General features: G+C 45.8%; 1 protein-coding gene across 4 annotated transcripts in view; it reads right to left on the bottom strand.

The window, feature by feature from the left end:
- Nucleotides 1-847: 847 nt before the first annotated feature.
- Nucleotides 848-23045, bottom strand: part of KLHL25 (kelch like family member 25) — a 46019-nt gene continuing 23821 nt past the window's right edge. For 3 of the 4 annotated variants that reach the window (XM_030189712.1, XM_030189713.1, XM_030189714.1), the window contains one exon: nt 4327-4409. Coding sequence is in view for 1 of the 4 variants with exons in the window: in XM_030189715.1 (XP_030045575.1) it covers nt 4297-4409 (113 nt within the window). In the remaining 3 variants the exon portion in view is untranslated. Of the gene's footprint in view, nt 4410-23045 lie in introns of all 4 variants that reach the window. The other variant, XM_030189715.1, reaches the window with a different exon arrangement.

Here is a 23045-nt window from a genome sequence, read left to right as displayed (position 1 = left end):
GGAGGTGCTATATCAGCTGGGGCCGTTGGGCTGCGGCCCATAGTGTGGAGGAAGCTTCGTTGAGCCTCAAGGAGAGAATGGCTCTTCGCCAACCCAAAACTGCATGCAGAGTGTTGGAGAGGAGCAGGGCGGCACATCCAATTTGGTAACTGTGTTGGGAATCCTGCTGGAGGGACCCCTCTCTTGCAGGTTCCTCTTCAGTTGGGCAAGGAACAGGTATGGCGCCCTTGGAGGGAGAGCCTGTCCTGGTGAGCCTGCCTTCAGGAGATAGATCTTGCGAGCTGGACTGCCGCTGCTAAGGGACCAGCCATTGTGACTTTATAGTCGCTTCGGGAGGCCATCCAGGGCGTGAATGCTTCTCTCAATGGGTGCGTGCCCAATGGTGTGAGTTCTCATTTTGTGACTGTGCTAGTTTCAAGAAGGTGCAGGTTGATCAGGCTGTTGTAATGGACTCTCATTCCTCTTAAAGTTTGAAGCTATGGAGCATAAATTAACATCTTTGCAAGAAGGCAACATTGCTTTAAGGATAAAGAATTTACACACCAAAAGATAGAATACTTGGAGCATCAGTTAAGAGCATTTTATAAATGTTAAGCTTTCCTAAGTCACCTTTGATTGCAGCTTTGAATATATGTAAATATTTGACGGAGGTACTGGAAATACCATCAGAGGCTTTGCCTCCCCTAGTTAGAACAATTTTTTTTTTGTTACATTTGTACCCCGCGCTTTCCCACTCATGGCAGGCTCAGTGCGGCTTACATATTGTATACAGGTACTTATTTGTACCTGGGGCAATGGAGGGTTAAGTGACTTGCCCAGAGTCACAAGGAGCTGCCTGTGCCAGGAATCGAACTCCGTTCCTTAGTGCCCCCGGCCCAAAGTCCACCACCCTAACCACTAGGCCACTCCTCTTTATGTATCTTTGCCCAAAAGATCTGCTAGAAAACAGAAAATGAGGGGACCATGGATTTGAGAGGCTTTTTAGAGACATTGTTGGAAGCAATCATGCAAAGGACTGCTCTTGTAGTTTCATTTGCTTTAGAAACCGAGCGAAACCGGCTACTTATATGACAAACTTTGCTGGTATCTACAGTTCGTATTTTTCCTAACAGAAGAGACATCAAGAATTTCTACTGCTTAAGCCTAGAGTCTTCTCAGTCAGAGCTAGTTATAGGTTGACATTTCTTTGTGTATGTTCAATTTCGTTTGAAGGTAAATCCTTTTTGGTTTTCGATCCCAGGCAGCTTCAAGAGTTTTTGACTTGTAAAGAAGTTTTACTCCCTAAAGTGTTTGTACGCCCAGAGTATGTTCCTTTTTTTGATCTATTTGCGATTGGTTCCCTTTTTGAATTATAGACTATATTATGCACATATTTCCTTAATTGCTTTTCCTTTGAAATAATTTTGTGAATTTTCTTACTGGTGAACCTTGTGAATTGTTAAACTGCATAAAAAAAAGTTTCAGGAAGAGCCTAATTTTTGTCAGACTAACATGGTGGAAATTTCCCAACGTAAAAAGCCTTTTGAGCATGTGCTTACACTGAGTGGGTCGTCACAGGTTTTTTTTTTTTTTTTTTCTTCTTTTAAGGAGTAAGAATTGACCAAGAAACACACATGTGCTAGCTTTATGAGCTATGACATGTTAATGGACCTCTTTGTCAGAATAAGAGGCCTATGCATTGTCAAAAGCTACATACATATATAGATACATACACAAGTCATAGCTCATAAAACCAGCACGTGCATTTTTCTTGGTACATTCTTTGAAAAGTATCATTTTGGGTCAGATGCACACTTTGGTCCTTATTTTAGGATGATCTCCGTGTGTAAATAACTTTTACAAGTTTAGATGGTCATACATGTGTAAAGCCAATTCTACAATGTGAGGATCAACACCACATCTAGATGACAAAGAGGTATTATTAGGGGATGGAAGAGGGAATACTGTGGGAAACTGAAACACCAATGCTTGTTCTATACACCAAGACACACATGTACCTGCTAGAAGGGAAGGTGAGAAGGCTGAGGCCAGCTTCACTATGTGATTCCGCCTCCTGGCTCCACCTGGGGACCTACCATACATACTGTCTAATACAGTGATTCCCAAATGGCATTACAAAATTTGCAGTTATGGTTATGACCACAGTAGGTAAAGTCAGTGGTCCACACCAGTCATTGACCCTACTCTAAAATTAGGCCTGTGTGGGCTCTACAGCAGGCAAAGAATGGATGTCTGTATTACAGTTAACGATGCAAGAGGACTAGGTACAGCAGCAGTATCTACCAAAGGTAGAACATGGGGGTTATGCACTTGGCTCTAACTGTGTAAATGGAGTAATGACCACAGAATGATTGATAAGCAGTACTACCATATTTCCACTAGAGGTCACAGGTTGCATTTTGAAGCTGGGAACACAGAGTAGAAGGGGTGATTAGGCATTGCTCTTGTTTCCACTGGACACCAGGGACCCTGTAAGAGCTAGGGTGAAGGGACTGAGGGGGGGGGGGGGGGGGGGGAGAGATCAATGGCAGATGACTGTGATAAGTGGTGGTAGAGAACAAGAGCAGCAGTTTTAGAAATCTGCTCCCACACACCTGAGAAGACCTGGATTTGCAGTCCTGCCCATCCTCCATGTATTTTACAAAAGGTTGTTTAGCACGGCATTGTAAAATACAGGGGGAACTGTCTATGCCCCAACCTCAACATTTCAATTCTCTGCTCCAGATGGCTACAGGAAAAACAATTAGAACATCTGGCCCATAGACTTTAGTTTTCTCAAAGACAATTACGACTGCTGCATTGATAGAATTACAGCAACCATTCACATTAAGAACAGCTTTTGGGATATACATGTGCCAAACAAGCCATGGAAGAAAACCTGTGAAAAAAAACGTTGTTATATACCAAGGAATATATAGAGCAGATGTTTAGTGGACCTGATCAGAAAAACAGGATACTAAAAAATGTTGTTGCTGTTTAAATAAGCAAACTAAGAAACTAAACCCAATGGCGTTTATGTATGTAGCATCAAATCAGGCATAATTGCTAGTTAATTGGATTTGGGGTTTCTGTAGGACATATGGGGCCTAAAAGCCTTGCATCACTTACTACCATATCATGGGGATATAGTCCCAGGACACTGGACAAGGAATCAGTTTGCAGCAGTGTAAGCAGAATATCCAAATGTAAACAAACAGAAAAGTACACAGCATTGATATATTAACCTACGCAATTTCAGGAAAGAAAATGATAACAGAGAAAAACATATATTCTATGTTTTACAGATGACAATGAATGAGACAGACAAAAGGGGTTGGAAGCAGCCACCAATCTGTAACAGCACAAAAGGCAGTCATAAATGGTGGACTTATTTGCCCCTTTTTTGCAATTATGTTTCTAACTCTATATACCCTAGATAAAAAGGGTATTATATAAAACTATCTTAAATGTATAAATGATGCACAAAAGGTAAACGTTTTTCAGCAGACCAGAAACTGCACATTACTGTCCCAACACTCAAAATAGACTGAGGTGTAACCTAAGGAAATATTCTTCACAGACAGGTTAGTAGATATATGAAAAGAGCTAAAAACAGAATTCAAGAAAACACCAGGCAAGAACAGAGGATGCTTAACATGAACTTACTTTTAAAACGGATCAAGCAGGGGCTGTGATAGGACAGCAGCAAAGGAAAACAGGCAGACTCAGATGAATATTACAGTCTTATCTGCTGTCATTTTATCTTTCTATGCTAGTATCTGACACCCAGAGGTTCGCAACAGTGCTCAAATGCCAGCGTTTTATGCATAACTAAACCAAAATGTATTAAAAGCTGCAAATGTAGAAATGACACTACTTCTCCTATCTCCCTCTGTAAACTAGTTAACAAAAAAACCAACGTTAGAAAATGTACCTTAGGAAATTGGTTAGTTAAGATAGTTGCTGTTTTACAAAACCAAAACCCAGTTTCTGTTTAAACATACAAACTAAAAAGCGTCTCACATATTCAGCTTTGCTAGGAACCCATACCGGTTCCGTAAACATTGACTCGAAAAACATGCCATGCATAAAAAACAAGATTGACCTCACACATTTATAAAAAGACCAGCAAGTGAACCCACTTTGAATTCTTCACAAGTTGAGCAACGGAAAATGTATACAAGAGCTCTCATAGAAAAAAGTTAGTCAGAGAAAAGCTGCTGAAAAGAACTATTTTGTCCTTTAAAAAACCATCTTTATCATTTTCTTCACATTGAATAAAAAAAGAGGGCGTGTGTTAGAACAGTTTTTCTTCGGTCATTCTTCTGCTGCTGGTGATGAAAAAGTTGGTAAGTCCCTTTTCTCAGCTGTGACGGGAGCAAAGCCAGTCCACATTAACAGTGTACCAACAGAACATTTTAAGACAGCATCTAGGGAAAAGTCAAAGGAAAAAAAAAAGAGAAAGCTCATTAAAACCCAACTTGCATTGCTTGTTTACACTGTGACATGTTTTTAGACTATGGTAAACATATCTGACTAGCTTGGGGATCAATTTAAAGATGATCTCATGTCAAAAACATTGATAGCATTTAGACTCACTGTAGGCTGAATATGGTAAAAAAATATGCACTCTCTGGCTTGAAAAGTTAATTGGTTCTTAGATGAGACAGCATCATAAAACCAAAATAATGCTTAGTTAAAAACTGATGTCTGGTGACAAACACTGAAGTATAGCATTCTTAAAAGTAGAAAGTGCGACATTCAATATAGCTTCAGCTTACCCCTATGTTTACTAAGTTTTGCCCCTACGATGTCCTTCCACATTTGAAAAATGGAAAATGGTTGATGTCCACCCTTCAGCAAGTTAACAATGCAACAAGTAATGGGCCGAGTGGTTCACTATTGAAATATATATACATGGATGGATGGAGAAAAGTCTCATCTAGCACCGGGTTAACACTCCACTAATCTCTCCCTATCCATCCATATATATATATTTCAATAGTGAACCACTCGGCCCATTACTTGTTGCATTGTTAATTTGAGGTGATTTGACTGTATTGAGAGCCTTTTGATAGATTAAGCACCCTTCACCAAGGATGACATTTGGTTGAGCAGGGACCGTCCTTCTTTGTTTATTTTGTACAGCGCTGCGTAACCCTAGTAGCGCTCTAGAAATGTTAAGTAGTAGTAGTAGTATAGTGAGGTCTATGTGTTTTGAAATTATTGGGGGATGGGGGGAAGGAAGATACAGAATGTAAACAAACTACATGCATTTCCTATTCTCTTTCAGAGGGACATTATGGGGGGGGGGGGGGGGGGGGAAATGGTAGGAATGCCAGACTTCAGGTCAGTGGGAGGGAGAGAAGGAAGTGGAGGAATGCTGGAATATAAACCCATGGCTTATACTTGAGTTTACATTTTTCTCCTAAAACATGGGGGAGGGGAATGTTATCTCAGTTTATATTTGAGTATATACGGTACTTCATCAATCAGTCTTGGTTAAGAGTTAAGGGAAAAGAGAAATCATATTCACCCACGATGAAGAAAACATTTATATGAAAAAAGAGCACCAACAATGTGTCCCAACTGAACTGTGTTAAAGAGCAAAACAGCACACAGATGCATGCAAAAATATCAGAGGGGTTTTCTTTGTTATTTCTTGTCACAAAGTACAATACATACAAATGGCAGAAAAGGGAAATAAACTGTTTTAGCCCCATCACATAACAGGGAAATAACAATAATCCTCAATATCTTGCTAGTAGCAAGATCTTTACAACTACAGAACAAAAAGGTCAGCACCATTGTTCTGCCAACTGCAGGAACCCTTTTTGGAAAAGCCTTCTCTAAAAAGGCATCTGCCAGCTAAACTCGGTATCAAAACACACTCCATGCCATAAAACCTTTCCTCACTCTCATCTTCCAAGTTAGCCAATCCTCAAGGCATGATATAGGAGCTGTGTCAGAGCAATGTAAAGCTAAACGGAAAAATAGATGGAACAGAATGAAATGTGAACATTGTAGGATCCAGGTTCTTCTCACTCTAGCACAAAGACCTCTCCTGCCTGGTGTGACATCTCTCTATATAAAAGGCAACCCCCACGTTCTGAAGCCTCCACGGAAGTTGAGGCGCCCGAGATATCCGGTGTGCCCTGGAGTGTCTGCACCGCCCTCGCGTCAAAACGTCATGACGTCGAGGGCGGAGCTATAACACTCGAGGGCCGAAACGCGAGGCGAATCCCGAACAAGTAACGCAAGTAGCTCCGAGGGACGGAGGGAGGGGGCCCCTTGCTAGCGCCCGTTTCATTGCACTCAAACGGGCATTTTTTCCTAGTTTTACATATTTGGTCAGGTTCCACACCAATGGTTCTGAAAACAAAAGATGCTGCAGGCTACACTGACAACTGACTGAGGTTATTTTGAGTATATGACTGACTCCAAATTCAAAGGTACTTCATTGGATGCCAATGTACTAGGAAATGAAAATTAAGGTTCTACTGCTGATATTTAAATCACATTGGAAGTTCCTTATTAGTGGATGACTGTGTTTTGACCACATATGAATAATCATGTTCTAAGGTCCTCTAATATAGGATTGTTGATGGTTCCCCCTATCAGCAACTCATGACAGAGGGTTGACCATTGTGGAATTCCCTTCTAGTAAAGGTTCAGTTTGAAAGCAATAAAGTTTTAGGAAAACAAGTTAAGGCTCCTTTATTTGCACTTCCATTTTGTGACTAATGGCATGCTGTCTATATATAAACAGGTGATGGTTGTGAGCATGGCCAAAACTGAGCTTATTGTCTTTCCCCCCAAGCCCACCTCACCCCTCCCCTCATTCTCTATTTCAGTAGATGGCACCCTCATCCTCCCTGTCTCATCTGCTTGCAACCTAGGAGTCATCTTTGATTCCTCCCTCTCCTTTTCTGCTAACATCCAGCAGAAGGCCAAAACCTGTCGCTTCTTTATCTACAACATTAGCAAAATTCGCCCCTTCCTCTCTGAATACGCTACCAGAACCCTTATCCAAACCCTTGTCACCTCTCGCTTGGATTATTGCAATTTGCTTCTCACTGGTCTTCCGCTCAGCCATCTCTCTCCTCTCCAGTCTGTCCAAAATTCTGCGGCACGACTTATTTTCCGCCAAAATCGTTTTACCCACACTAGCCCACTCCTCAAGTCACTTCACTGGCTCCCTGTCCGCTTCCGCGAACAAACGTCTCTTACTGACCTTTAAATGCATCCATTCTGCAGCCCCCCATTACCTCTCCTCTCTCCCTACATTCCTCCCCGTAATCTCCACTCGCTGGACAAATCTCTCTTGTCGTCCCCCTTCTCCTCCACTGCTAATTCCAGGCTCCGTTCCTTTTCCCTCGCGGCACCTTATGCCTGGAATGGACTTCCTGAGCCTGTACGCCTAGCTCCATCTCTACCTGTTTTCAAATCTATGCTGAAAACCCACCTTTTCACCACTGCGTTTGGCTCCTAACCACTACTCAATTCCCCTATCCTTGTTCCTTCTCACCCAGTACTTTCCTCGCCCTTAATTGTCTTGTCTGTCTGTATTTTTAGATTGTAAGCTCTATCGAGCAGGGACTGTCTCTCTGTGTCAGGTGTTCAGGGCTGTGTGCGTCTGGTAGCGCTATACAAATGTTAATAATAATAATGTTTCCAAATGACACACACACGCTGCATATTGCTATGAACAAATATTTTGAATTTGATGGGATATAAATGGAAAACAAATTCAGGGGGGAACAGAATGCATTTTCTTTTCTATAGATCATGAGGCACACCATTTATTTTACTTAAGATTTACTGCCTTTGTGAAGAAATTCACACAGGGTAATGAACAGCAAGTGCAACTGTAAACTGTCTAATTATAATGATAATATGACACTCATATCAGCATAGTACACATGATCCTTATTTACTAAAGTGCGCTAAGCAATTCATGGCAAAATATATTCTTTCCTTTCTTTCTTTGATTCCTGCTAGATCAGCCCAGACTGATGGGTTATGCTCCCTAACTAGCAGATGGAAGCAGGGAACACTGACTTTCAGTGATGTCATCACCGTAGGAGGAAGAACCTACCAGTATACTACTGCCAAAACACAACAGAACGTAAGAAAAATTAGACAAATACTCAGAACCCAACCCCAACATAATTGCTCCCTAGTGACCCTGGAACATTACAAGGATAAAACAGTGAAAATTAAACTACAGAGAGCTCTCGATGGCAATAACATGAAGTGACTTTGCCTTCCCAGGTGGATCCTGCACTAGTCTAGCAGGAGTGCTTCTCGATTCAGTCCTCAGGCACACCCTGTCAGTTGGGTTTTCAAGATATCCACAATAAATATGCATGAGAGAGATTTTTTATACCAAGGAGACACCATAAGCAAATCTCTCTCCATGATTATTTAGGCTGGTTAGGTGTGCCCTGAAACTGGGTTGAAAAGCACTGCCTTATCCTGCTAGACCAGTCCAGTCTGATGAGACTTACCAAAGATTTAACACACTGGGAAGGGAAAACAATGCCACACTGGCTTATGTCAATGATTTTTTTTGGTGGGGGGGGGGGGGGGGGGGGGGGGGGGGGGGGGGCACAACCAAACCAAGACAGTGTGAATCCTAGGCTGTATAATTTAACTTGTAACACCTGGCAAGGCAGCCTAGTGAACACTGCCTTATTCATGACTACTCTGCTCTGATAGTTTGTATCCAGCATACAGTGGTGGAAATAAGTATTTGATCCCTTGCTGATTTTGTAAGTTTGCCCACTGACAAAGACATGAGCAGCCCATAATTGAAGGGTAGGTTATTGGTAACAGTGAGAGATAGCACATCACAAATTAAATCCGGAAAATCACATTGTGGAAAGTATATGAATTTATTTGCATTCTGCAGAGGGAAATAAGTATTTAATCCCTCTGGCAAACAAGACCTAATACTTGGTGGCAAAACCCTTGTTGGCAAGCACAGCGGTCAGACGTCTTCTGTAGTTGATGATGAGGTTTGCACACATGTCAGGAGGAATTTTGGTCCACTCCTCTTTGCAGATCATCTCTAAATCATTAAGAGTTCTGGGCTGTCGCTTGGCAACTCGCAGCTTCAGCTCCCTCCATAAGTTTTCAATGGGATTAAGGTCTGGTGACTGGCTAGGCCACTCCATGACCCTAATGTGCTTCTTCCTGAGCCACTCCTTTGTTGCCTTGGCTGTATGTTTTGGGTCATTGTCGTGCTGGAAGACCCAGCCACGACCCATTTTTAAGGCCCTGGCGGAGGGAAGGAGGTTGTCACTCAGAATTGTACGGTACATGGCCCCATCCATTCTCCCATTGATGCGGTGAAGTAGTCCTGTGCCCTTAGCAGAGAAACACCCCCAAAACATAACATTTCCACCTCCATGCTTGACAGTGGGGACGGTGTTCTTTGGGTCATAGGCAGCATTTCTCTTCCTCCAAACACGGCGAGTTGAGTTCATGCCAAAGAGCTCAATTTTTGTCTCATCTGACCACAGCACCTTCTCCCAATCACTCTCGGCATCATCCAGGTGTTCACTGGCAAACTTCAGACGGGCCGTCACATGTGCCTTCCGGAGCAGGGGGACCTTGCGGGCACTGCAGGATTGCAATCCGTTATGTCGTAATGTGTTACCAATGGTTTTCGTGGTGACAGTGGTCCCAGCTGCCTTGAGATCATTGACAAGTTCCCCCCTTGTAGTTGTAGGCTGATTTCTAACCTTCCTCATGATCAAGGATACCCCACGAGGTGAGATTTTGCGTGGAGCCCCAGATCTTTGTCGATTGACAGTCATTTTGTACTTCTTCCATTTTCTTACTATGGCACCAACAGTTGTCTCCTTCTCGCCCAGCGTCTTACTGATGGTTTTGTAGCCCATTCCAGCCTTGTGCAGGTGTATGATCTTGTCCCTGACATCCTTAGACAGCTCCTTGCTCTTGGCCATTTTGTAGAGGTTACAGTCTGACTGATTCACTGAGTCTGTGGACAGGTGTCTTTCATACAGGTGACCATTGCCGACAGCTGTCTGTCATGCAGGTAACGAGTTGATTTGGAGCATCTACCTGGTCTGTAGGGGCCAGATCTCTTACTGGTTGGTGGGGGATCAAATACTTATTTCCCTCTGCAGAATGCAAATAAATTCATATACTTTCCACAATGTGATTTTCCGGATTTAATTTGTGATGTGCTATCTCTCACTGTTACCAATAACCTACCCTTCAATTATGGGCTGCTCATGTCTTTGTCAGTGGGCAAACTTACAAAATCAGCAAGGGATCAAATACTTATTTCCACCACTGTATTCTGTTTGGTGCTACGTGCTACATATACAAGTAGGACTCTTCGTTTTGCATTCATTACTTGGTGTATTTATTGACCTCTGATGCAGACGCTCTTTAGCGTCGAAACACGGCCTGTGTCGGGTCGTTATCTGTGATATAATAAAGACTGTTGGACTCACGTCTCCAGTGGTGAATCGTCTATTAGTCTCTACTTTTGCCTTCTGTGATTCGTCATCGTAGAGAACTTTTCCTGTTCTATATTTTGGATACTAGAATAAATCACCCTATGCACCATCCAGGAAGCCTCCTCGTGTCCTAGTTGAGTGGATTATAAGCCCCAACCATCCTGCTCATCAAAATGTAACACAAACACTACCCCAAGCACCTGCTTAATCTATCAGAACAAAGCGGACTTGGTTCAGCAGATGAGGATGTCCACCATGCAATATTAAGGGAAAACATCTGCCGCCTACCAAAGGCAACCGGAACTCCCAAGAAGAGGAAAGAAAAGTGAGTCTGAACAAGATGACTCGCAGCATTTATTTATTTGTTGCATTTGTATCCCACATTTTCCCACCTATTTGCAGGCTCAACGTGGCTTACACTATGCCGCAATGGCGATCGCCATTTCCCGAATGAGAAATACAAAGTGGTACTGCGTTACATGTCTACATGTCTGAGTTAATAGACTTACCACCCAGAAACGCAAAAAAATCATCCCGAACCTTCCTCAACCTCCACTTCCCCCAATTGCAAGGGCTTGAAATACAAGACGCTACACGCATCAACCTTTTCTCACATGAGCACGTAGTTTTGGAATACACTGCCGCGCAACTTAAAAACGATCCACGAGCAAGCTTCCTTCCGCAGATCATTGAAGACCCATCTTTTTGAAAAAATTTACGGAAAGAGCCAAAACACATAAAGTCCTCACTCACTGTTCACTAATGCATCATACATCCACTTCTAAACTCTCATCCCCCGTAATCTCACATCACTCATACCTACTCACAGAAATATGCATATCATATGTCTTTATGCCTTATTATCGCCCTTTAAGCTCTCATTGTCTCCTTCCAACGTTTCAATGTTTGTGTTCCATTGTTACATTCTTTAACGACACTTCGATTGTCTCGCATATCTCTGCACAATGTAATCCATAACCAATTTGTAACAAACTGTATTTCCATCATTCATCTCATACTGTAAGCCACACTGAACCCGCAAAAAGGTGGGATAATGTGGGATACAAATGCAATAAATAAATAAATAAATTAGAGACAAAGTAAATGAAGCAGTCAGGTATAGAGAGTTCGGTTTTGTCCAGTTCTGGTATAAGTTTCGTTGTCTGATATTTAGGGGCAGTGAAACAACCTGCAATAAAAAAAAACTGAAGCAGTAGTTATCAGGCTAAACAGGACCTAAGATCCCACTGTGAAACCAGTAGGCAGATGGGGCTGTCTATATACAAAGTTTCCCCAATTGAATCACAAGTCTGGGACCACTGCTCTTAATTCCTACACCTACTACTACTACTTGACATTTCTAAAGCGCTACTAGGGTTACGCAGCGCTGTACAATTTAAGTCCCTGCTCAAAGGAGCTTACAATCTAAAGGACAAATGTACAGTCAGTCAAATAGGGGCAGTCTAGATTTCCTGAAAGGTATAAAGGTTAGGTGCCGAAAGCAACATTGAAGAGGTGGGCTTTGAGCAAGGATTTGAAGATGGGTAGGGAGGGGGCTTGGCGTTAAGGGCTCAGGAAGTTGATTCCAAGCATAGGGTGAGGCGAGGCAGAATGAGCGGAGCCTGGAGTTGGCGGTGGTGGAGAAGGGTATTGAGAGGAGGGATTTGTCCTGTGAGCAGGCGGGCGGGAACGTAAGGGGAAATGAGGGTAGAGAGGTAATGAGGGGCTGCAGGCTGAGTGCATTTGTAGGTAAGAAGGAGGAGAAGACCACCTCCTTGCATCTCAAAAGGAACCTGGACAATGCATTCCTGCCATATGACTAGTACAAGTGACTTTTGCCTCCACCTTAAAACTTAAAAAAAAAGACTAGGCCTAAACATCAGCCACACAGCCAGAGGGGTGCTTGCACCATCCACCCTAATCACATGAAGTCCATCACTGCATTATTCTGTTGCTTCAGACCAGGGTCCAGACGTAATGCCTACAAAAATGAAACCTTCCAAAAGGAACATCTCGCATGGAGAGAAGCTCCGATTCACAGGACATCAATAGAGAGACTGAACACGGTCTGAACCCACTAGTATGCCATGACCAGTGAAGCCTGGTCAGAGTTCAGGAAAAAAAAAAACTCCACAAACATATGTAAGCTTTTGTCTTAAATGAAAGCACGAGGAGAAATAACATATGGAATATCTTGCTGAGTACAAGGTTGAAGCAGACACCAACTGCATCTGTCCCACACACTGTGACTAATAAAACTGGCCAAACTGAATTCTGACATGGTGAACCCTTTACGGGTTGAGGACAATATTTGCTATTCCCACAACTCCCAAATGTCAGGAGCCATGCATAGTATTTTGTGCTTAAAGACCACTTGCACAACCCCAAACCCAAAGCTAAGCAAGCTGCCAATATCACTCCGAAATCGCTCTCTGCCCAGTGGCAGAAGCAACTGATCTCTGGTACTATACCTGCACTCTGAAGCCCTTGGATTAGATTTACTATTTATAACCCATCCTTATCCATGCAAGGTACAAATAAAACATACATAAAATATACAAAAAAAACCATACAACAATCAAACTCAATCAAAGAATCTATACAGTGCACCTCATTAGCATCCCATAAAAGGAATGCATACCTCCAAACGGAAAGATATGTATGTTCAGCAGGGACAAAAAAAAGCCATACACAGTAAGTATGCTTTCAAATGGCATTTAAATGTCAGCAAATGAGTCTCATGTTTCAATCCAGAGGGCAGCTTCTTTCATTCGGTAGGCCCAGCAATTGAAAAGGACCCTTTTCTGGTCATATTCAGTGAAGGTACAACCAAATTGTCAACTGCCATTGATCTTAGCTCTTATGATGGTATATATATCTCATAATTGCATGCCTCAAATAAGCAGGGGAATCTTGATGTAGCGTACAGTAAACCAACATTAACAATTTAAACTTTACCTGATATTTTTTTTGTTACATTTGTACCCCAAGCTTTCCCACGCATGGCAGGCTCAATGCGGCTTACATGGGGCAATGGAGAGTTAAGTGACTTGCCCAGAGTCACAAGGAGCGGCCCTTGCAGATCACCAATGTGGCCGCGCAGGCTTCTACATGGAATGTTGCTAGTGGAATAGCAACATTCCATGTAGAATCTCCAATAGTAGCAACATTCCACGTAGAATCTCCAATAGTATCTATTTTATTTTTGTTACATTTGTACCCTGCGCTTTCCCACTCATGGCAGGCTCAATGCGGCTTACATGGGGCAATGGAGAGTTAAGTGACTTGCCCAGAGTCACAAGGAGCTGCCTGTGCCTGAAGTGGGAATCAAACTCAGTTCCTCAGGACCAAAGTCCACCACCCTAACCACTAGGCCACTCCTCCACTGTTGCTACTATTTGAGATTCTACATGGAATGTTGCTGTTCTACTAGCAACATTCCATGTAGAAGTCGGCCCTTGCAGATCACCAATGTGGCCGCGCAGGCTTCTGCTTCTGTGAGTCTGACGTCCTGTCAGACTCACAGAAACAGAAGCCTGCGCAGCCTTCTACATGGAATGTTGCTAGTGGAATAGCAACATTCCATGTAGAATCTCCAATAGTAGCAACATTCCACATAGAATCTCCAATAGTATCTATTTTATTTTTGTTACATTTGTACCCTGCGCTTTCCCACTCATGGCAGGCTCAATGCGGCTTACATGGGGCAATGGAGGGTTAAGTGACTTGCCCAGAGTCACAAGGAGCTGCCTGTGCCTGAAGTGGGAATCAAACTCAGTTCCTCAGTTCCCCAGGATCAAAGTCCACCACCCTAATCACTAGGCCACTCCTCCACTGTTGCTACTATTTGAGATTCTACATGGAATGTTGCTGTTCTACTAGAAGTCGGCCCTTGCAGATCACCAATGTGGCCGCGCAGGCTTCTGCTTCTGTGAGTCTGACCAGAAACAGAAGCCTGCGCAGCCTTCTACATGGAATGTTGCTAGTGGAATAGCAACATTCCATGTAGAATCTCCAATAGTAGCAACATTCCATGTAGAATCTCCAATAGTATCTATTTTATTTTTGTTACATTTGTACCCTGCGCTTTCCCACTCATGGCAGGCTCAATGCGGCTTACACGGGGCAATGGAGGGTTAAGTGACTTGCCCAGAGTCACAAGGAGCTGCCTGTGCCTGAAGTGGGAATCAAACTCAGTTCCTCAGTTCCACAGGACCAAAGTCCACCACCCTAACCACTAGGCCACTCCTCCACTATGTGATAGGCAACCATCGCAATCTTTTCAAATATACTGAAATATGTTCAAATTTGGCAAACCAAAAATTAAATGAACTGCAAAGTTTTGTACCACCTGAAATGTTTGGATATGGATGGCAGGCAACCCCAGCTAAACAATATTACAGTAATCTAGGCCACTGAAAACCATGGCCTCCACCACTCTCACAAAATTTATTTTTGGCAATAAGCACCACAACTGACTCAACAGATGCAATTTTTAAAAAGTGCTTCGAATCAGCTGCTGAATCCAGGGTTTTAAAGAAAAGCCAGTCAAACAAATATTCTCAAAATCCGCACCCGAGTTGAGATCTTCAGAGTTTCCTGATTAAAAAAACCCAAAACAGTATCGGGGAAACCAAAGATCTATCTGTACTCACAAAGTAATTCAGTCTTAACCACATTCAGTTTTAACAGATTCTGTTGTAACCACTTAAACACTTCCTCAAACACATCTGCATTCTCAAAGCTGCATGAGTGGAGGAGTGGCCTAGTGGTTAGGGTGGTGGACTTTGGTCCTGAGGAACTGAGTTCGATTCTCACTTCAGGCACAGGCAGCTCCTTGTGACTCTGGGCAAGTCACTTAACCCTCCATTGCCCCATGTAAGCCACATGGAGCCTGCCATGAGTGGGAAAGCGCAGGGTACAAATGTAACAAAAATAAAATAGATACTATTGGAGATTCTACATGGAATGTTGCTACTATTGGAGATTCTACATGGAATGTTGCTACTATTGGAGATTCTCCATGGAATGTTGCTATTCCACTAGCAACATTCCATGTAGAAGGCTGCACAGGCTTCTGTACGTGCAGGACGTCAGACTCACAGAAGCAGAAGCCTGCGCGGCCACATTGATGCACATTGGTGATCTGCAAGGGCTGACTTCTACATGGAATGTTGCTAGTGGAATTGCTAGTGGAATAGCAACATTCCATGTAGAATCTCAAATAGTAGCAACAGTGGAGGAGTGGCCTAGTGGTTAGGGTGGTGGACTTTGGTCCTGAGGAACTGAGTTCGATTCTCACTTCAGGCACAGGCAGCTCCTTGTGACTCTGGGCAAGTCACTTAACCCTCCATTGCCCCATGTAAGCCACATGGAGCCTGCCATGAGTGGGAAAGTGCGGGGTACAAATGTAATAAATAAAATAAAAATTACAAGAGAACCTTACGAGACTGGGAGACTGGGCGTCTAAATGGCAGATGCCGTTTAATGTGAGCAACTGCAAAGTAATGCATGTGGGAAAGAGGCACCCAAATTATAGGTACGTAATGCAAGGTTTCACATTAGGAGTCATAAACCAGGAAAAGGATCTTGGTGTCATTGTTGATGATACTTTGAAACCCTTTACTCAGTGTGTGGTGGCAGTCAAGAAAGCAAATAAAATGTTAGGTATTATTAGGAAAGGAATGGAAAACAAAACCAAGGATGTTATAATGCTTTTGTATCGCTCCATGGTGTGACCGCACCTTCAATACTGGGTGCAATTCTGGTCACCGCATCTCAAAAAAGATATAGTGGAATTAGAAAAGGTGCAGAGAAGGGCAAAGACAATGATAAAGGGGATGGGACTTCCCTATGAGGAAAGGCTAAAGCGGCTATGGCTCTTCAGCTTGGAGAAAAGACGACTGAGGAGAGATATGATAGAGGTCTATAAAATAATGAGTAGAGTGGAAAGAGTAGAAGTGAATCGCTTGTTTACTATTTCCAAAAATACTAGGACTAGGGGGCATGAAATGAAGCTACAAAGTAGTAAATTTAAAATGAATCACAAACGTTTTCTTCACTCAACATACAAATAGGTGGGAAAATGTGGGATACAAATCCAACAAATAAATAAATAAAACTCTGGAATTCATTGCCAAAGAATGTAGTAAAAGCAGTTAGCTTAGCGGGGTTTAAAAAAAGGTATGGATGGCAGTATGGATGGCCTTCTAAAGGAAAAGTCCATAGACCATTATTAAAACAGACTAGGATAAGCAGCATAAAACGTATTATACTTTTTTGGGATCCTGCTGGGTACTTGTGACCTGGATTGGCCACTGTTGGAAACAGAAAGCTGGGCTTGATGGACATTCAGTCTGTACCAGTATGGCAATACTTATGTACTTATGACAATAGTGCACTCTTCATGTGTGGTATGTGTTTGGTCATTTTACTACTGTTATGCTGTTAACAAAATTAGAAGTTTAATGTTAAACTGTACCTGCTTTACACCACCTTGGGTGAACTTCTTCATAAAGGCAGTTAATACATCCCAATAAATAAAAAAAATAAAATAAACAAGTGTGCAGTATGTGCAAAGAGGATGCACTCTTTTCTAACAGTGTACACATGCAGAACGAAAAAACAAACTCATCACTAAAGCAACACCCCCCCCCAAAAAAAAAAAAAAAAAAAATCTCTGGCTGCCTATCCCTAGTCACAGGTAGAGCTGATTTTTTGGGGGGGGTTCATAACAAAATAAAAATCCAAGTCACTCAAGTTTATATCGGTAGATGTATGGAGAGCCTAAAATAATGTGGTATGTCCAGAAGGATATTGCAGTCAATTAAAAAGTATGCTCTCTCTTTTTTTTTTTTTTTTTTTTTACATACTATCACCCAAGACTGCACATATAGCACTTATAACAACACAAAAAAAGTAGAGGGCTATGGGAGAATCACTATGGTGGAATTTACGGGCAAAGTCTCATATTCAAGTCGCAGCTGATTTTAAACTTGTTTGCTGCTAACGTTCTAATCATAGACACATGCCCTCCCTCCTACCATTGATCTCAGCTAGCAGCAATGCTGATTTCTTTGCATCACTTTTTTTCTTATTTTTGTTTTTTATATTATTCTAACATGCTGCTAGCTTTCATATTACTGTAGCAAACTTGCCAAAGATGGCTTTAATAACTTATAACTTACCTGCATACCGTTAGACAAGCACACCCCAACAGGAGCCTGTTTCGCCCTCCTGGCTTTCTCAAGGGGAACTTAACGTGCAGTCTCAGGCTGTCAGATATTTATTCGCCAACCAGAGGTACACTGGGAGAGATAAGAAAACCAGGAAAGCACAGAGCCCTGAAATCCAAGTGAGGACAGCGTATCAAGGAGTAGGCTGTGATCAAGGCCTAGTGGTTAGGGTGGTGGACTTTGGTCCTGGGGAACTGAGTTCGATTCCCCCTTCAGGCACAGGCAGCTCCTTGTGACTCTGGGCAAGTCACTTAACCCTCCATTGCCCCATGTAAGCCGCACTGAGCCTGCCATGAGTGGGAAAAGTGAATGATACATACCTGTAGCAGGTGTTCTCCGAGGACAGCAGGCTGATTGTTCTCACGACTGGGTGACGTCCGCGGCAGCCCCCACCAACCGGAAAGAAGCTTCGCGGGACGGTCGGCACGCAGGGCACGCCCACCGCGCATGCGCGGCCGTCTTCCCGCCCGTGCGCGACCGCTCCCGCCAGTTGAATGACTAGCAAAAGATGAAACACACAACTCCAAAGGGGAGGAGGGAGGGTAGGTGAGAACAATCAGCCTGCTGTCCTCGGAGAACACCTGCTACAGGTATGTATCATTCACTTTCTCCGAGGACAAGCAGGCTGCTTGTTCTCACGACTGGGGTATCCCTAGCTCTCAGGCTCACTCAAAACAAGAACCCAGGTCAATGGAACCTCGCAACGGCGAGGAAACAACAGAAATTGACCTACGAAGAACAACTAACTGAGAGTGCAGCCTGACCAGAATAAATTCGGGTCCTGGAGGGTGGAGTTGGATTTACACCCCAAACAGATTCTGCAGCACCGACTGCCCGAACCGACTGTCGCGTCGGGTATCCTGCTGGAGGCAGTAATGTGATGTGAATGTGTGGACAGATGACCACGTCGCAGCCTTGCAAATCTCTTCAATAGTGGCTGACTTCAAGTGGGCCACTGACGCTGCCATGGCTCTAACACTATGAGCCGTGACATGACCCTCAAGAGTCAGCCCAGCCTGGGCGTAAGTGAAGGAAATGCAATCTGCTAGCCAATTAGAGATGGTGCGTTTCCCGACAGCGACCCCTAGCCTGTTAGGGTCGAAAGAAATAAACAATTGGGCGGACTGTCTGTTGGGCTGTGTCCGCTCCAAGTAGAAGGCCAATGCTCTCTTGCAGTCCAATGTGTGCAACTGACGTTCAGCAGGGCGGGTATGCGGCCTGGGGAAGAATGTTGGCAAGACAATTGACTGGTTAAGATGGAACTCCGACACCACCTTCGGCAGGAACTTTGGGTGGGTGCGGAGCACTACTCTGTTGTGATGAAATTTGGTATATGGAGCATGAGCTACTAGGGCTTGAAGCTCACTGACCCTACGAGCTGAAGTAACTGCCACCAAGAAAATGACCTTCCAGGTCAAGTACTTCAGATGGCAGGTATTCAGTGGCTCAAAAGGAGGTTTCATCAGCTGGGTGAGGACGACGTTGAGATCCCATGACACAGTAGGAGGCTTGATAGGGGGCTTTGACAAAAGCAAGCCTCTCATGAATCGAACGACTAAAGGCTCTCCAGAGATGGCTTTACCTTCCACACGATAATGGTAAGCACTAATCGCACTAAGGTGATTCCTTACTGAGTTGGTCTTGAGGCCAGACTCTGATAAGTGCAGAAGGTATTCAAGCAGGTTCTGTGCAGGGCAAGAACGAGGTTCTAGGGCCTTGCTCTCACACCACACGACAAACCTCCTCCACTTGAAAAAGTAACTCTTTTTAGTGGAATCCTTCCTAGAGGCAAGTAAGACCCGGGAGACACCCTCAGACAGACCCAACGCAGTGAAGTCTACGCCCTCAACATCCAGGCCGTGAGAGCCAGAGACTGAAGGTTGGGGTGCAGTAACGCTCCGTTGTTCTGCGAAATGAGAGTCGGAAAACACTCCAATCTCCACGGTTCTTCTGAGGACAACTCCAGAAGAAGAGGGAACCAGATCTGACGGGGCCAAAAGGGCGCTATCAGAATCATGGTGCCGCGGTCTTGCTTGAGCTTCAGTAAGGTCTTCCCCACCAAAGGTATGGGAGGATAAGCATACATGAGGCCGGTCCCCCAATGGAGGAGAAAGGCATCCGACGCTAGCCTGCCGTGTGCCTGAAGTCTGGAACAGAACAGAGGCAGCTTGTGGTTGGTCTGAGAGGCGAAAAGGTCCACCGAGGGGGTGCCCCACGCTCGGAAGATCTTGCGTACCACTCTGGCATGGAGCGACCACTCGTGGGGTTGCATGACTCTGCTCAGTCTGTCGGCCAGACTGTTGTTTACGCCTGCCAGGTACGTGGCTTGGAGAAGCATGCCGAACCGACACGCCCAACGCCACATCCCGACGGCCTCCTGGCACAGGGGGCGAGATCCGGTGCCCCCCTGCTTGTTGACGTAATACATTGCAACCTGATTGTCTGTCCGAATTTGGATAATTTGGCAGGACAGCCGATCTCTGAAAGCCTTCAGTGCGTTCCAGATCGCTCGGAGCTCCAGGAGGTTGATCTGCAGATCCTTTTCCTGGAGGGACCACAGACCCTGGGTGTGAAGCCCATCGACATGGGCTCCCCACCCCAGGCGAGATGCATCCGTCGTCAGCACTTTCACGGGCTGCGGAATTTGGAATGGACGTCCCAGGGTCAAATTGGTCCGGATGGTCCACCAGAGCAGTGAAGTGCGGCAACTGGTGGAGAGGCGGATGACATCTTCTAGATTCCCGGTGGCTTGGAACCACTGGGAAGCTAGGGTCCATTGAGCAGATCTCATGTGAAGACGAGCCATGGGAGTCACATGAACTGTGGAGGCCATATGACCCAGAAGTCTCAACATCTGCCGAGCTGTGATCTGCTGAGACGCTCTGGTCTGCGAAGCCAGGGCCAAGAGGTTGGTGGCCCTCGCTTCGGGAAGGTAGGCCTGAGCCGTCTGGGAATTCAGCAGCGCTCCTATGAATTCCAGAGACTGATTCGGCTGGAGATGGGACTTTGGGTAATTTATCACAAACCCCAGCAGCTCCAGAAGTTGAATAGTGCACTGCATGGACCGGAGGGCTCCTGCCTCCGAGGTGTTCTTGACCAGCCAATCGTCGAGATATGGGAACACGTGCACTCCCAGCTTGCGTAGGTAGGCCGCTACCACCACGAGGCACTTGGTAAACACTCGTGGGGCAGAGGCGAGCCCAAAGGGCAGCACACAATACTGAAAGTGCCGTGCGCCCAGGCGGAATCTGAGATACTGTCTGTGAGCTGGCAGTATCGGTATGTGAGTATATGCGTCCTTTAAATCCAGGGAACATAGCCAATCGTTTTTCTGAATCATTGGCAGAAGGGTGCCCAAGGAAAGCATCCTGAACTTTTCTTTGACCAGGAATTTGTTCAGGCCTCTCAGGTCTAGGATGGGACGCATCCCCCCTGTTTTCTTTTCCACAAGGAAGTACCTGGAATAGAATCCCTGCCCTTCCTGCCCGGGTGGTACGGGCTCGACCGCATTGGCGCTGAGAAGGGCGGAGAGTTCCTCTGCAAGTACCTGCTTGTGATGGGAGCTGAAAGACTGAGCTCCCGGGGGACAATTTGGAGGCAGGGAGGCCAAATTCAGGGCGTATCCGCACCGCACTATTTGGAGAACCCACTGGTCGGAGGTTATGAGAGGCCACCTTTGGTGAAAGAATTTTAACCTCCCTCCGACCGGCAGATCGTCCGGTACGGACACTTGTAGGGCGGCTATGTTCCCGTGGATCCAGTCAAAAGCCCGTCCCCGGCTTTTGCTGTGGAGGCGCAGGGGGCTGCTTAGGCGCACGCTGTTGACGAGAACGAGCGCGCTGGGGCTGTCCCTGTGCCTGACGAGGCCTTCGGGCCGGCTGGTTGTACCTACGCTTCGCAAAAGAATAGGGTGCAGCCTGCCGGGCCCGGGAAAAACGTCCACCTGTGGAGGTGGATGCTGAAGGCGCCCGGTGGGAGAGCTTGTCGAGAGCGGTTTCCCGCTGATGCAGTTGGTCCACCATCTGCTCGACCTTCTCACCGAAAATGTTATCCCCCCGGCAAGGGACGTCAGCCAGTCTCTGCTGGGTGCGGTTGTCCAGGTCAGAGGCACGCAGCCATGAGAGCCTGCGCATCACTATACCTTGGGCCGCAGCACGAGATGCCACGTCACAGGTGTCAAAAATACCCCTGGACAGGAACTTTCTGCACGCCTTCAGCTGCCTGACCACCTCCTGATAAGGCCTGGACTGCTCCGGCGGGAGCTTCTCGACCAGGTCCGCCAGCTGTTGCACATTGGTCCGCATGTGGATGCTCATATAGAGCAGGTATGACTGGATGCGGGTCACGAGCATGGAGGATTGGTAGGCCTTCCTCCCAAACGAGTCCAGAGTGCGAGACTCCCGCCCCGGGGGCGCCGAGGCGGTATCCCTCGAACTCCGTGCCCTCTTGAGAGCAGAATCCACGACCGCTGAGTCATGGGGCAATTGGGGCCGCATGAGCTCTGGGTCAGAGTGGATCCTGTACTGGGACTCTGCTTTCTTGGGAATGGTGGGGTTAGTTAATGGTCACACCCAGTTCCGGAGCAGCGTCTCCTTCAGGACATTGTGCAGCGGCACCGTGGAGGACTCTCTAGGTGGTGATGGATAGTCGAGGACCTCGAGCATCTCGGCCCTCGGCTCTTCCACAGAGACCACGGGGAAGGGAATGCTGATAGACATATCCCGCACAAAGGAGGCAAAGGAGAGACTCTCAGGAGGTGAGAGCTTCCTCTCCGGTGAAGGCGTGGGGTCCGAGGGAAGGCCCGTAGACTCCTCTGAGGAGAAATATCTAGGGTCCTCCTCTTCCCCCCACGAGTCCTCATCCTCGGTATCGGACATTAGCTCATGTAGCTGAGTCCTGTACCGGGCCCGGCTCGACGTCGAGGCACCGAGGTCTCGGTGTCGTCGAGCGGTGGACTCCCGCGCCGGCGGGGACGGAGCTCCCTCCATCGACGTCGACTCCACCTGCGTGGCGGTCGAGACCGGCACCGCAAGCGGCGGCGGTGTCGACAGCCCCGGCGCCGGGCTAGAGCTCGCCAGCGCCACAGTCATCGGCGCCAAGGGCGCAAGCACCCCCGGCGCCGGCACAGCCTGGCGCATCAGCCCTTCCAGGATCCCCGGAAGGATGGCTCTGAGGCACTCGTCCAGGCCCGCTGCCGGGAAAGGCGGTGGGGCCGGTAAGGGTGTCGGTGCCGGAAGCTGCTGGGGGCCAGGAGACGGCACCGAGGTGCCGGAACCCCGACGCGTCGGTACCTCCACAACCGACGGAGACCTCTCCTCACGACGATGACGCTTCG

This window comes from Microcaecilia unicolor, chromosome 1, assembly GCF_901765095.1.
Source record: "Microcaecilia unicolor chromosome 1, aMicUni1.1, whole genome shotgun sequence".
Taxonomy (NCBI): domain Eukaryota; kingdom Metazoa; phylum Chordata; class Amphibia; order Gymnophiona; family Siphonopidae; genus Microcaecilia; species Microcaecilia unicolor.
The sequence above is the reverse complement of the archived record's forward strand: the minus strand, read 5'-3'. Positions and strand labels throughout refer to the sequence as shown.